Source organism: Siniperca chuatsi, linkage group LG14 (genome assembly GCF_020085105.1).
Source record: "Siniperca chuatsi isolate FFG_IHB_CAS linkage group LG14, ASM2008510v1, whole genome shotgun sequence".
Taxonomy (NCBI): Eukaryota; Metazoa; Chordata; class Actinopteri; order Centrarchiformes; family Sinipercidae; genus Siniperca; species Siniperca chuatsi.
The window spans coordinates 27401192-27416588 of record NC_058055.1 but is presented as its reverse complement, the minus strand read 5'-3'; the positions used below and the strand labels follow the sequence as shown (position 1 = coordinate 27416588).

Genomic DNA, 15397 nt, shown 5'->3' with positions numbered 1-15397 from the left:
ACGACGTAAGGGTGGGACGATTCCTAGATAAATTTTGGTTTGGGAAAAATATCAAACCTCCATCACACATAATGAATGTAAGCAATTTCTTTAAACTCCCGGTTAAGAACTTTTGTTCACAGCCATTCGGGTGCAATCATTGATAACATGAAAACTATTTCCAGCAGCCTTCATTTTACAGTGTATTTGTAGATAATATACACCGACTACTACACCCTCAGAGTTCTTCAGAATCACAACAGATGAGATTTTCTTTCACCAGCTACAGAAAACTTTTTCCTTTGTCTTGTCCCTGTACTTTCACTCCCATCCTCTCCTGGCTGTATATCTGAGCTCTTCTATCTGTTCTGGTATCATAAACTCTGGGCTCTGTCTCCAATCTGTCACCTTTTAAAATGAAAGTAACCATACTGCTGGTTGAAAACATCAGTCTGCTTCCTCTTTCTGCACGGGCCACAGTTTCCTCTCTGGTACCACTTGAGCAAGATTAGTTTTTTTACAACCCCGCATGCATTCACAGTTCTCATACGCTTGACTTTTCTGAACTGGATCAATGATCTGCTTGGTATTAAAAGGAGTCAAGTTAGGACAGACTTTAGCTTCGTGTCCTTGAATGTAGTGTGTAAGTGTGACACGTGTACGCACATGACAAAGCAGCTGAGGGGCGTGAGCATATCTTTGGGTAAAACAGAACATTAAATGAAAAAGTGATAAGGGAAAATAAAAACAGAAGTTACAACAACGCTCGATCCATTAAGTCCATGTGTTGGACAGGAAGCAGTGCAAACCTCACAATTACAAAAAACATTCATAAGAACTCAAAAGAAGCACAATATTAGTAAATCCTGCAACTGAAATAAAAAACGCCACCAACTGGTTTTAAATATGATTAATTGATGGATACATTTTAAAACTTATATACAGTAAGTACAATTGTTGGTTTGGGGATTTCTGAGTCCAGGGTTGTCATTATTGAAAAGTTCACATGTAAACTTAGTTAGATCCTTACGGACGTGGGAGTGCATTTACTATTCACGTCACAGTTTGCATGACTGTTGTGGACAGCTAATGTAGCCAGCTACCATCTAAACTCCATCTGCTCAGGAAGACCACGAGATGAGGGTAAAAGTTCTGGAAAAAGCTAGTAAGCGGCCATTTAGTTAGATTTTCTTCCGTCAACTATATGGAGGTTTCTTTGTCAGGACAGGTAGTGGTATTGTTTTCCCATCTGCTGTATGGAAGGCTGTCCCAATCTTCCATATGCAATCTGACATTTTGGTTAATATGCTTATTGACTTTCTTGCAGAGAGTTAGATGAAAAGGTCGATACCACTCTCATGTCTGTATGCTGAATATGAAGCTACAGCCAGCAGCAGTTAGCTTAGATTAGCTCAAAGACTAGAAGCAGGGGGAAACAGCTAGCCTGGCTTTGTCCAAAGTGAAGACATACACCTACCAACACCTCGAGAGCTCACAGCTCATGTCTCTTTGTTTAATCCGTACAAACAGAAACACAAAAACAGCAATTTATAGTTTTAGAGGGGGTTACGTGGAACTATTTCTTTACAAACAACATTTTATCCAAGTACTCGTGTGCAGTGTCTCTGGATAAAGTGCAGATTGTCCGATACGGAAGGTGAGCACAGGTTTTTGGTCTCAGTCCAAATGATAAAAATGACTTTATTAGTGCCTGTGCAAAGACTGTACCATCCATTTTCTCCCTTTTTTGTAAGTAACCTGAGGTCTGCTGCTGAGAGCATGGATGAATGGCTGTCTATTTTTGTACAGTAATTTTAGGTCACCACTGCTACACGGAGGAAATGAAAAATCAACATTGATCATATAAACTCAGTGAAACCTACATTAATAAATACTGAACTATTACAGTGTGATTAGATCATGTTTCAGTATATCTGTGTATCCAAAAATAGCCAACTTATGTGACTCTGAACATCACCATACCTACATCCACAGCTCAAATCATGACCTTTCCTGCTCTTTAAATTACAGATGCTGCTTTGTGTGCAGAGGCACCAGTAAACACAGCATTTTCTGCAAGAACTTTTGATGAGCTACAATACATAGCTATACATAAAGCCCCCCCTGTAAATTATACATTAATGTCTGGAGGCCTTTTTTGGGACTTTCCCTCTACAGAGAAGAAGTCAGCTGCTGCCACTTAACAGGAAAATCTACATCCTATAATATTGTACAGCTGAGTTTTCATTAGTGAATCCCACACTGGTCTCTCCATGAAGTGGGACAACACCGTAATGATGATGTCATTGTTCACCTGTATTAAATCTATTCAACACAAATGCTGAGAAACGCAAGAGCGCCCAAATCTTCCAAGTAAACTTTTGCTAGTAATTCGATAAGAAAAATGCAAGGAGGTCTACTCAGGCTGAGTGACGCTTTAATAACATTGTTAATCCGTGACGTCATGATGACAGGCAACAGCGATATACACACCACTGTGACGTGACAGGCAGCGTGGCTCTATGGATGGCAATGTCAGTCCAGACTGAAATATCTAAATATCTAACTATTAGATGGATTGCCATGAAATTTGGTACACACATTCATGTTCCCCTCAAGATGAACTGTAATCACTTTGATGATCCAGATCAGGTCAAAATTTTAATCTGTTCAGTACCTTGGTTTATTTTTGTATTGCCTGTTTATTACTGATTAGCAAATGTTAGCATGCTAACATTAGCGTTTAGCTCAAAGCACCGCTGTGCCTCACAGCGCTGCATGGCTGCAGACTCTTATTTTAAATCAATCCTGCTTCTGACAACTGAAAAAGGAGATTATGAATTCACTATGAAAATACTAGTTGCAGTTCCACATTTAAATAAACAAAGCAAAAAATACTCTGCACCCACCGATTCAGTCACTAATCTAAGTCTCAGCTTATGACACCATCAGTGCCATTATGATGGTCTGATTTTCAGCTTAAGGAGCCAGTTGACTGCAGATGTAACAAGAAGATCTTAACAATATAGAGGTCTGGTGATGGCTACGCAACATTTGTTTAGCTAAAGGGGCCTTAAGACAGAGCAACAACCAAGTTGCCATGGATACAACAGATTTGAATCTGGTTCAAAGACCACAAAGACTTTCATGTCATGCGAGATAAAAGCAGTCCTCTGTACAACTGGGGAAAGACAGCGATCTTACCTGTGGTTTGTCGCAGCTCTTCACACAAACTTATGTGGGGGAACTGCAGCAGCTGCTTCCATTTCTTGCTTTTTCCTTTTCTGTTCCCGCCGCCTCCTGTAAAACAAACAGCTTTGGTTTAAAACTCAAGTCAGAGTCCAAGAAGGATGTTTGCTTTGGTGACAGAAACGCTCTCTCTGAAAAAACGTGGCTGCAGAACAGAGGTTTGGTGGTTAGCACTGTAACTTCACAACACGACAGGTTTGATTTCCACCTCTTGGTTCATGTGTGTGTGTGTAAAGGCGTGTGGTCTGTGATGGAGTGGTAAAAGTAGTAAACGTTCGGCATTCAAAATCCTTCTTAAGTATTATCAGTAAAATGTACTTAAAGTATCAAAGTACTTGTTCTGCAGTAAAATGTCCCCTGTGACTGACATATTATATATATATATATTATTATTATATATTGATAACATCAATGTGAAAATAGCATTGTACTGTTGCAGCTGCTTGAGGTGGAGCTGGTTTTAACTATTTTCTATACAGTTAGTTAGTTTAGTCCAGTGGTTCCCAACGTACACAGTCACCAGATAAATCTGAGGGGTCAGGAAAGAGGAAAAAACAACGTTCACAAATCTGTCATCGTTTTTCTGGCTTTTTCTCTAGTTTTTTTGTTTTTTGTGAAATACTGGATAATTGCTTTGTTTTGTATTTGGGCTTTTTTGGTGGAACTAACAACTCATAGACATCTGAAACGTGACAAGAGGCCCCAACTAGACTTTTTTGTAGGAGGTCACAAGCCAAACAGGTTGGGAAACACCGTATGTTATAAGCTTATCATCATTTTTTTATGTAAAATCTTAATTTGTAATGTAAATAGTAACTATAGCTGTCGGATTAATGTAGTGGAGTAAAAAGTACAATATGCATCTCTGAACTGTAGTGGAGTAGAAGTATAAAGCAGCATAAAATGGAAATACTTAATAAGTAATTTACACAATACTTGAGTAAATGTAGTTACTTTCAACTGATGGGGACAACAACCTGTTCATACAGTCACATTGTGAGGTCTCACCTCCAAAGGTTAATCATTTGCTTTAGCGTAAAGACTTGATATTACAGGGTTAGAATTACAGCTAGGTTCAACTTATGGTGTGCCTCCAGTGAATTAATGCAAGTCAACAAAATGTCCTCACGAGTATAGTAGTAGGCTACATGTTTGTGTGTTTGGGTGCAGCCATACACAGTTTCTTGTGAAATGCCAGAGTGAACACAAAGAGCGAACGTCACTCGAGCAATCAGAACAAAGCACAAAGAGAGACCAGAGGAAGTTCCTGTCCTCTGTGCGTTGGTGCTCAGGCTGCTTTCAAAAGCTCCGGCAGCCGGTGAAACGCCGCACGGCGATGCAGTTTCAAGTGCAGGTTCATTCGCCACACTGCAATAACAAGAACAAGAGCCAACACGACGCTCACTGAATTAGATTAAAATCTCAAGCATGTTTCAAGTCCCTGCAAGTTGATTTTCCTCTCGTGAAATCAACAGAAACCATTAAGCGCCTGAACAGTAAAAACTAAAATTCACATAACATTTTTGATAACCGAGTGATCGCTTTCGTCTTTTATTGAGCAGAAATTCATTCACATTCTCTGGTTTGAGTTTTCTGTCGCTGTGAACTGAATGGTTTTGAACGGCTGATCTGACAAAACAAGACATTTGAACTTGTGTGACATTTCTTACCATTTTCTGACATTTTATAGATAGATCTATTAATCAAGAAAATACTGAATATTGACTAAATAAGTGATAATGAAAGAAATGGTAGTTCATCGAGCTGCATATCACTGTTTGTCAAGGGTTTAGTTTGGTTTCAGAAGCAGGGGGGACACAATACAGTCAGAAAATCTGAATTCATTGTTTAACTGTTGCTGTATACGTACAGTGACATTACTTAAAATCTCATAGTTTTGTTGACGGACACCTGATATTTTATGATAGCTAATGTTGTTGTTGAATCTTCACTACAGAGAGTACTGTCCTTTCAACTGTACTGAATCGCTTCGTCTATAAAATGTCAGAAAATAGTAAAAAAAATGCTACTCACAATTCCCCACAGTCAAAGAAATGTCTTTAAATGTCTTGTTTTGTCAGGCCAACGGTCCAAAACCCAAAGATATTCAGTTTACAATGATATAAAACAGAGAAAAGCAGCAAATCCTCACATTAGACAGGCTGAGGGCAGCAAATGTGTGGCATTTTTGCTTGATAAATGAACGATTAATCACTTTGTTGCCGATTAATTGTAATAATTGTTAACTGCATAAATCAACTGACCGTTTCAGCTAACTAACTGTAAATCAAAAATACAGATTAAATGTGTCTTTTAACCTGAAAAACATACAGTGAATGTGACAGTAAGCTCTGGTGGCGGTTACTAGGCGTAGTTACAGTAAGTTTTCATGAACTTTTTTAACATTGACCAAAGAAACGTGTCGATTTCACTGTTTTTATTTCTGTAAGTGGATTTAAGACAACTCCACACTTGTCTCCATTTTTCATTCATATAGCTAGGTAGCTAGCTATTTATAAAGAAGAACTATTGAGCTGTGATTGGTCAATTGTTTCTCTAACCAGGGGACACAGCCGTCAGTGAGCACAGCACCAATCCTACTTGAATCTAGTGGTCTGGAGCGAGGCTGTATGTAGCCTGAGAGGCAAAACCCAGGGCAAAAAAAAAGTCCGCAAAGCACTTGCTGCGGATCGTAAAGCTGTCAATCATAACTGGAGGCAACCCAGATGAATATCAACATTTTTATCAACTCAAAGGTTCTCTCATCTGGATTTCAGCAGCTGGACAATCAGAGGTCACTGTTGAGAGAGATTTTAGTGAGAAAATCAAACTTAGCAAAAAAAAGTAGGGGACAAAAATAGGATTTTAAAAAGTGTCCTCCCCACACCAGTAGATTGCGCCCTTGTTCTGTGTAAACATTTTGCGGGGCATCCGTCAGATCTCATCCAGAGGCTATAACAGTTCTCGAAGATTAAACATGGCGGTGCTATGAAATTTCTGGGGGCCTGATTGCCCTTAGTGATGCTCCAGGATCAAACAGAGAGACAGAGACAGTGCTGAAGGTGTTGATGTATTTACAGAGTGTTGCTGTGAACGCAGCAGCGGCCTCACTGTGTGTTCTGACAATGAGAAAGTCAATACCACGCTTCGGGATTTGCTATTCAAATACTGCAAGGCAGTTGCTACTCAGATGTCCCCAATAAAAATGGATTCTTGTCACAGATACAATGCAAACAAGATGTTTTGTTTGTGTCCGGGAAACAGACGATAATATCAGCCGCAGAATTACCAATAAGCTGATTGATAACAGAGAGAACGAGATCCCTGATGTCCGTTCTGTGCATTAGTGGAAATGTAAATCAAGACAAACAGCATGAGAATACGGCCTGTCAGTGAGACAGGAAGGCACTGAAACACAGATTCTCCACAAAATGATGAACATACATAATTAGACTGAAAGCAGTCCAATTAGCTTCCAGTCAAGGAGGAAGAGATCATCCCACAAACGCACAGGCAGAGAAGTGACTTCTCAACGCTGTTGGTGAAACGGCCTTCGTTTAGTTCAAAACAACAGTCTGTGACATGATGAAGTATGTACGACACTGAAGTTCAGCCTGACATGAGATACCACCTTAATAAAACAATGTCACACCACACGAATGAAAGAAAAACACTTGTACTGCTATTCTAAATGTCCTTTTTCCTATCAGTATGTCTCTTGAACAGCAGCTGATGTTTTCAGTTAGTTACTGAAAGATGCACTGTGAGTTTTCTTGCAACAAGTTATATTTACATTCGGTGTTACTCACTAAAGCACACGGTGTGTATCCTTGAGGCCTGACAAACATGATAAGTGTTGGGCTACAATTAACTACTGTTTTCATCATCGATCAATCTGCCAATTATTTTCTCGATGTATCAATTAGTTGTTTGGTCTATAACATCATGAAATAGTGAAAGGTTAACAGTCCCGGAGCCAAAGATGTGCAGTTTGCTGTAATGTAAGACTGGCAATGTTTGGGATTTTTGCTTGGAAATTGACTCACATGATTAATTGATCAAAATCAAAATAGTTGCCAATTCATTTTCTGTTGACTGACTAATCGATTAATCAGCTAATCATTGCAGCTCCGGATGAATGCATTTCTTTCCGAAATAAAACATTTGCAAAGCCGTTTTCTTTTTATATTTTAAACTGGGCATTGTTTACATCCGTATATCCGCATCACTCTCGTCCGTGTGCACGCACGAGCCTACCTCATGCCTTTACACTCACCACTATGCAGGCGTGAACGTGGGATTGTTGGATGTTTTGCAGCAAACCTGAACTAGTTAATCAAAACTAAAGACCAGACCTTTTAGATTTAGAAATGGTTGTAAATCAAAGTAAACTAGCACAAATAAATCACATATATGATGATTCTTAAGGTGAAGATTTTAGAAGCAGAAGCTGCAGGATGTCCTGGGCAGTGTTGCCAACTTACCGACTTTCTCGCTAGATTTGGTGACTTTGAACCCTTTAGTGATTTTTTATTTTTCAAAAAAAAGAGCCAAGAAACAAAGCAACGTGTTGGGCAGACCTTAAGCCCTCTCCCAGACTGCGTGCAGTGATTGGAGAAGAGCAGCGGCACGTTCAGTCGACCAATCAGCGGCCAGTCGGAAACGTGAATGAGCTGTGAATGCGCGTGCCTAACGACCAATCGCTGATCCCCATTGTTTACTCCTTCTCCTGTGTTTTTGTTCTAAATGACTAACTAACTAAACTAATAATAATAAAGCTAGTTAGAGTCACTTTAGCTTGACTTCTTTTTTTGACTTTCATATTTTAAAATCTTGCATTTACATATTTAATAGTTAATAGACGCAATCTAGCGACTTTTAAGGCTTTCACTACTTTACATTGAAAATGGTTGCCAGCAAGGGTCCTGGGGGCTCAGCGGTCTAAAACATGCACCAAGTAAATGTGCAGTCCGCGGTTTAAACCCAGGAGACCAATCACATGTCCCCTTCTGTGTCTCTACTGTGACGTCTTCAAGCAGAGGCAGAAAAATGTAATGTTTTACGAATATTATTTTTCTTTCCAGAAGCATAATATGACACATCAGCTGATTTTTGAATGTTAGAGAGTGAAACATAGTCAGGTGATTAACTGATTAAATTCATATTTGTGACATTTTATAGATTACAGAATGGCAAGAATTGAGAAAAATTACAAGTGTCATCCGCCCCCCCAAAAAAAGAAATGCATGACAATAAAAGAGCGACACTTTTGAACAGAAATATTTTTTGTTTCATATTATGTCATAGAAATTGAACTGAAATATCCCGTGTGTGTCTGTGTAGAGTTGTGTAATTATTTATTAACCACACTATTTCACTAGTAGTAGTATTTTTGTTATACAGCTAGTTATTCTTGACATATTTCACTTTTTAACCTTCGGTATGCAACAAACAAGAAAGTGAGTGAGGCGGTGAGCGGCAGAAGCGGCACTAAATTCAGAGCCGGCTCCCTGAAAGGAACGGATCCGTGAGATCCGGCTCCCGTCAAAGAGCCGTAAGCCATCACCACTCCTTAGCATTAACAAGTCTCTGACTGAGAGCCTAAATACCGACCCCCCCCCACTGCACTCACCCCTTTTTGTCACGAAGTGCTTGGAGCACCTGGTCATGGCGTCTATTAAGGACTCGATCCTATTCATACAGCTTAATTGCCGTGAGCGCACGGTTAAGAAATTAAAAGTGACCTAGATTTAACATATCAACGTGTTGATCAGCTCCTCTTTTCTCAGTGAACATTGTTTTGAGAGGCTTTAGTGAAGAAATAAGACAAAAATAAGATTGCGAAAAGCGAAAGGGACGTGGCCAACGTTCAAACAGCCATCTGTAGAACACGTCCATTACAAAACAGCTGAGAACATGACTGCCACAAATACTGATGAAAGCAAATGACTTTTAAGACGTAATGAATTAATTTTTGCTATTAATATGTCTCAAGGATTTAAAAAAAGATGCTTCAAAAACAGGAGGATATCCTAAAAATCTACATTTGAGTAAATAATATTTTGCCAGCAGAATCAAACTGTTATTAGAAACCACGAATAGATATTCGAGTTTACAATCAATTACAAGTCTTCCTCAGCGCTGAGGTATGGCAGAGCGTGCAGCCATGTTTGGTCTTCGGCATTCTTCCGACTTCCTGCTTCTTCACAAACTGTTTCAGAGTATTTCAGAGAACACTGCAGCGGAGAACGCGTTGAGCGTAAACGCCTCCGTGGCGTCCGCTGAGCCCCACGCCACGCGTGTCTCGCACGAGTATAAACAAAGCTTTACACGTCATTGAGGACTGTCCACGCCTCGCAGTAAAAGCGCAACGGCCAAAGGGGGAAAGTCCAACACGCCGTGTGTACACCGACCAATGGTGTAACTTTATTACTCACTCAGTAAGTCAGGGACAGACCTTTGCCAAAAATTCAAGACTGAAATATCTCCACAGAAAGATGGACTCTCCAAAATGGCCTGTTGCCTCTCTCATCCCGTTGCTTTACTTCACATTAGCGTGCAATACTGGTCACACTACAGGATTTTTGGTCATTGAAGTTCAAACTGTTTCCTCTCTCCCCTCCATCTGCAGCCATCAACATGGGAAGTTGCCTAATGCTGCTTGCTTTAAAAGGAAAACTCCACCCTAATATTTTTAACACCATCTCAAACCTAAAGCCTTTGTTCCAATCCTAGGCCCATTTTTCTTTTTGCAGACATCCTTCTCTTCCACAAGTAACTGAGGAGGGTAAATGTGAGTTTTTGGTGTCAGTTTTAGATCCAAAAAGAAAAGGACGTCTTTATAAAAATCACTATTTACACCAAAAATGATCAATCACAGAGGAAGAAATCCATCAGAGAAGACACAGAGAGACCTTTGTCTTGTGATGAAGCGTAGTTAGTTGTAATACAAGCATGGTTAATTGTGATGAATTATACCGTCGGATCACGACATTCATCTTCTCATGACCCTGCAGATGGCTTTCCAGCAACAGCGAGCCTCTGCAGTTTGATTTCCATGGCACGGAAATCAGCGCTTTGGAAAATGATCAGCGGTAATGTGAAGTACAAGCAAACTGTAGTTAAACGAGTACTCCAGCGATTCAGCAACAGGAGTTGAGATATTAACCAAATATTAAATGTTGTCTAAACACAAGCACAGGTACAAGAACTCCGCCTAAATAAAACACAGGCTAAAACTGGCTAAATGTGTTTATTTAACTCAGGAACTATCTAATCAAAGAATAAGAGAATACGATCATGAACTGGACCAGACAACTTTTTCATTTCTTTCAGTACCAAAAGGTTTTGAGGTTCGATACGACTCTTTGCTAGCCCGTTCCACTAGCTTCTGTAACTCAATGTATTTTCTAATAGAGGGCTTTTTAAATTAGTCTTTCTGAAGAGCCAAAACTGTGCCTATCTGTTACAGAGGTACTGCAACCTGAATGAATTTTACATAAAGTCAAATTCAAGGTTCGAGAACATGTTGCTGCTAGCATTAGCGATACCGTTGGCACGCCACTGACTGCCTCAGACTTAGAGACTTTTTAAACTCTTAGACCTTATTCCATGACGACCCCTCAAGGAGACGGACAGTTACACATAAAACGATTTCAGTCTCTACTATGGGTCAAGCTCCAAAAACACTAGATACAATGAAGAATGTCTTTCATTGGACCAACGCTGCCTCCTAAATGCCCACTTCATTCGAATCCCACATCTCCAGATTATATCAGGCTTTTTGTTCAATTTAAGTCTCAAGCCTAAGCCAAGACAAACTCGACATGCAGTAATCAGCGTTTTGTTTGGTTATTTTGCAAACTTTGGAAAGCTGTAAAATCGGGGGAGTGCCCCTTTAATAGGCTTAAACATACAAAAATACATGTCTTTTAAATTGGATGGAATTACCTCATCCTCTGAAGACTTCTGGCGTGTTTACACTGATGAGCTTACATGATTATTTGCTGGCATCATCTGGCTGCATAATTGTCTTTGCATTGACCTGGCATGTTGTTTAACTTCCTGGTGCATTTTTGCATATAAGCAAATGTGTCTTTTTATACCTGAATCAAACAAGGTCTCGTCAGTCTGTCCAATAGGCTACGGTATTAACGATGATGATATAACACTTTTTGTTCCCCAGTGATGAAAGAACATCTTGTCTGGGCTCCAGAGAGGTCAGAGGTCAAGGCCTGCCTGGCACTGGGAAATACAGAGTCTTGCTCAAGGGAACTTCAGCTGGGCAGATGGGTGCCAACACAGAGGCTTGAGTCCTGGTCCTCTACAAGAACAACAGATAAGCTGAATTGAGCAGATAAGCTCACAGTGAGGGATCATGAAACTCATCTTCTCGTGTCCCTCTGGCCTCTGCAGATGGCAGTGGATTATGCTGGCAATGACTCGCCACAACCTTTACATTAACATTAACGTAACATTAAGAACGTGCTCTGGTGATGTTTCCCTTGTTCTCAATAAAATGTCTGTTTATAATGTGTACTGTACTCAATAGTGTCATGCACAACACCCGTAGGACAGACTGTAGGCCTACCAGTGTATAAAAGATGTAACATTTCTTCTGGTACATTTGCATTTTAGACATTTAGCTCAGCTAAATTAGCTGACCTATTAACCTGGAGTGACTTAACTAGTAGCCCACAGGTATCAAAACAAAAGTCCCAGAGTCCAGGCTGCATAGCAAATAAACACAAGCCATTTAAACACAGAAGAAGAAAAAAAAGCTAAAACCATAAATTGCAATTCTGTGCACAAAGTACAAACCCTTGCACAGCACAGCTGCTTTGCCTCAACATCCTGTTTCGCAAACGACAGGACGATGCTGCAACATCAGCAAGGGAAACCCGATGTGTCGCTGCAGTCACATTTCACAGTCGCAACCCCTTCCGGACACTCATACTTCCATGTACATAATCACAGCCAAGCCAAACTTGTTATAAGAATCTTGCAATTTCACGCGCCCTTTTATTACAACTGTGTCCGTTCGCTTTAAACAACGCACACAACAATACTGACAACGTTTACGAGTCTCTGGGATCCGCTCTTTAATTCGGCACACACTACTTCATTCAATCTTCATTTCAATAATTATTAAACTATATCTGACTAGCTTGGCATCCCCACTGTATTCTGCTACCAAGCCTCACTGTGAAGCTGGGTAACCTAGCGTTAACGTACAACAGCGTTATTGAGCGTTTATAGTGAGCACCGTCAACAAGGAAGGCACAGATTTTTATCGCAATAAAGCCAGTTACTAAAACAATTCCCACGCCGAATTGGCCACTGTTTGCTAAAGAGTTGGCCACGGCCTCCATACAAGTTAAAGGACGTAAGTACGTTCACGGATAAGCCACAAACCTTTAAATTGTTGGAGTTTAAAATTTAGTTCGGTACGTCGTTCTATCCACTCGAGAGAACGGCGCGTATTTTGGGTAATATCCTGTTCGTGCTGAACCGCATCACCAAAAGATTTGATCACCGGCCAAGAGTTAGTGCAGTAACACTTTATATCGCCCATGTCCGGGGGCATCCCTCCTGCAGTTTGGGACCTGGGAGCTGTCAAACCGCCATCTCCATCCTTACCTTCCCGTGCTTTCAGCAGCACCGTGTTGGCTACGATGTTCTCCAGCTCCATGTTGATGCTGTCTGGGGGTCACAGCAGCAGCGGCAGCAGACGGAGCTCCTGGTCCCCTCCTGGCGGCTTCAAGCTCAGTTTATCCTCCTTAAACACCGTCCACCACCTCCTCCCACCACCCAGCCAAGGAGTAAAAATTCAACCCTCCGTTTCTGCTTTCACACAGTCCAGTCCGCACCCCTCCTCTCCCCTTTCTGCTCCTCCTCCTCCTCCTCCCTTCGTCTCTCCGCCCTGGAGCGACTGTCAGAGATAAGGAGGAAACACCGACTTCTCACTCTGTTGTAAATATTTCCGTTTAATAACACAACAAAAGAGCGGTATCACAGACAGACCTCTCACTCTGCTCTCACTTCCCGCCTCGTTTTTTAAGCTAGCTCCACAGTGTATTTTTTTGCTGTGGAGGATTGTTTTCACCTTAAAACGCTAAAACATAATACATCTTTAGTTAAATGAGTATCTACAGTGCTTTATAGTTGCCTAATTATGATCAGTTCGGTATTTTAACCGAGATTAAAGGATTGTTAGCATTCAAAAAAGTAGCCTACAGCCGCCATGAAGTTTTGGCTAGCTGTAGCTGCTGAATGCTAATTCAATACTTGTATTTATCTTGGTTAAATGGCATGGTTCTCAAATTACAATGCAGTACAGTGGAAGATAAACATTTAGCTTAGCATATGAACAGAAACCTCCACTATTGTTAGCGTTAAAGTTCTTTCTTGACCTTGAAAACAGTAGCCTCACAAAATAATCTTAACTCAAGGTCCACTTCGTAGCTTTTTCTGGAGCTTTTACCTGAGATAACTGAGACTTTTAACCATGAAATGTAAATTGACCTCGAGTTAAGATTTTATTTTCGTCAACTATCATGTTTCAGTTATCGGAATTATGGAATTGCTGCTATGTTTTTGTCATTGGCGGATTTATTTATTAGTTTAAAGAGTTAAAAGAGGGTAGTGCTTCCCAAAATGTACCCAGAATAAGGGCTTCCTCTGTACGGTTGCCATTTTGGGACATCTCAGCTTGTCAGGCTCAGTTCAGATACTATCAGTAAAATACTTTATAAGCCTCAGGTGTCTAGGCTCAGTCATGCTTTCAGCAGAATGCTAAAAAAGCTAATGGTAGCCTATTATAGACCTAGCCGCTAGCATGGCTAAAAAAATGGGTTATCATTGCCTAAACCTGCTAGCATTTTGCTAAATCTGAAATATAGGCTACCTGCCATTGTTGTTCTTGACATTTTAAAGATAAAATGATTTTTAAAAAATCATATGAATGTGATTACAATCATAGTAGGAAGCTACTATTTTGATTTGACACATATTTTCCGATCTTAATGTTTGATTAATTAATTCCCGAGAGGTTCCACAGTTCGGCAGTAAACATCTAGCAGCATGTGTTTGATTCACTTCTCTATACCTGATTGATCAAGTGCTAATTATCCAGCCAATGAAAATATTCCCAACCACTTCATTTGTGTGACCTATGTCACAATGACATAGGTCACGCTATGAATGAAATCCAATTCCAAAAGGCTTTGGTGTCCCTGGATGTATCAGTCAAAACTGATCAATAGATTACTGACTCCAGAGCTGCTGCTCTTTGTGGCTCATCTCTTTCTCTCTGCAGAAAGCGGAATTCCCTGCACAGATCAATGAAAGCACCACAGTGCATTAAATGTACTTTAAGAAAGAGAGAGAGTCATATCAGGCAGAGGGTTGATAGAGATATTGATCAGCATCTGTCACTCAGCGATTGCTTCTCCTGGTTCTGCCTTTCAAAACTCACTCTCTGGACCGAACTTCCACTTGGAGACAATCCTCTTCCTCCCTCAGAGTCCTCATCTGCTCTTCGATGAGGACCTGAACAGTTCAGAGCCACAAAGGCTAAAAGGCCTCCTACCCAAACCAGGAAGGAAGAAAACACCTGAACAGCGTTATCTGGTAGGGATGAGACCTTGTGCAGATGTAAACAGCACTTAATGGGACATCCTGACCTGAACAGTCTTGAAAAAGGGATGAATGTACTGATTTATTACTTAAGTTACTAAACTTACTTGCGCTGCCTCGCGAGAACATAAGAAGCTTGTTGGTTGGATGCTAACACAGAGAAATGTTTTATACAAGAGACGGATTATATGTTTAAAGATGGAGACAGGATTTGAACCTCACAACCACTCCGTTACCAAACGTTCTCCTTAACCGGCCGAGTTTTCGGATCTGTCTGAGCTACGTCAGATAGATACACATGAATACAATATCAGACACGATTTAGATATGGAATTCAGATCATAATGTTGATCATAATGATCGTGCATGGGAAGTTTAACCTTTTCAGCAATAAGACGGCATCCAGCAAGGAGGTGGGGCTTTCAATTTTAAACTGAATTATCAATTAGTTGTTTTTTTTTTATTTGTTCAACTGTTTGTTTATCGTTTCTGTGAATTTTATTTCCCAACGTGCAGGTTTGAGTCCTGTTTC

General features: G+C 40.4%; 1 protein-coding gene across 1 annotated transcript in view; it reads right to left on the bottom strand.

The window, feature by feature from the left end:
* grk6 (G protein-coupled receptor kinase 6) overlaps nucleotides 1-13091 on the bottom strand; it is a 65643-nt gene extending 52552 nt beyond the window's left edge. Inside the window, exons 1-2 of the mRNA XM_044222823.1 lie at nucleotides 12868-13091; nucleotides 3184-3279 (exon numbers count right to left, since the gene is read on the bottom strand). Of these exons, the coding sequence (XP_044078758.1) occupies nucleotides 3184-3279; nucleotides 12868-12919 (148 nt within the window). The 5' untranslated portion in view covers nucleotides 12920-13091. The remainder of the gene's footprint in view (nucleotides 1-3183; nucleotides 3280-12867) is intronic.
* Between the last annotated feature and the right edge of the window lie 2306 nt (nucleotides 13092-15397).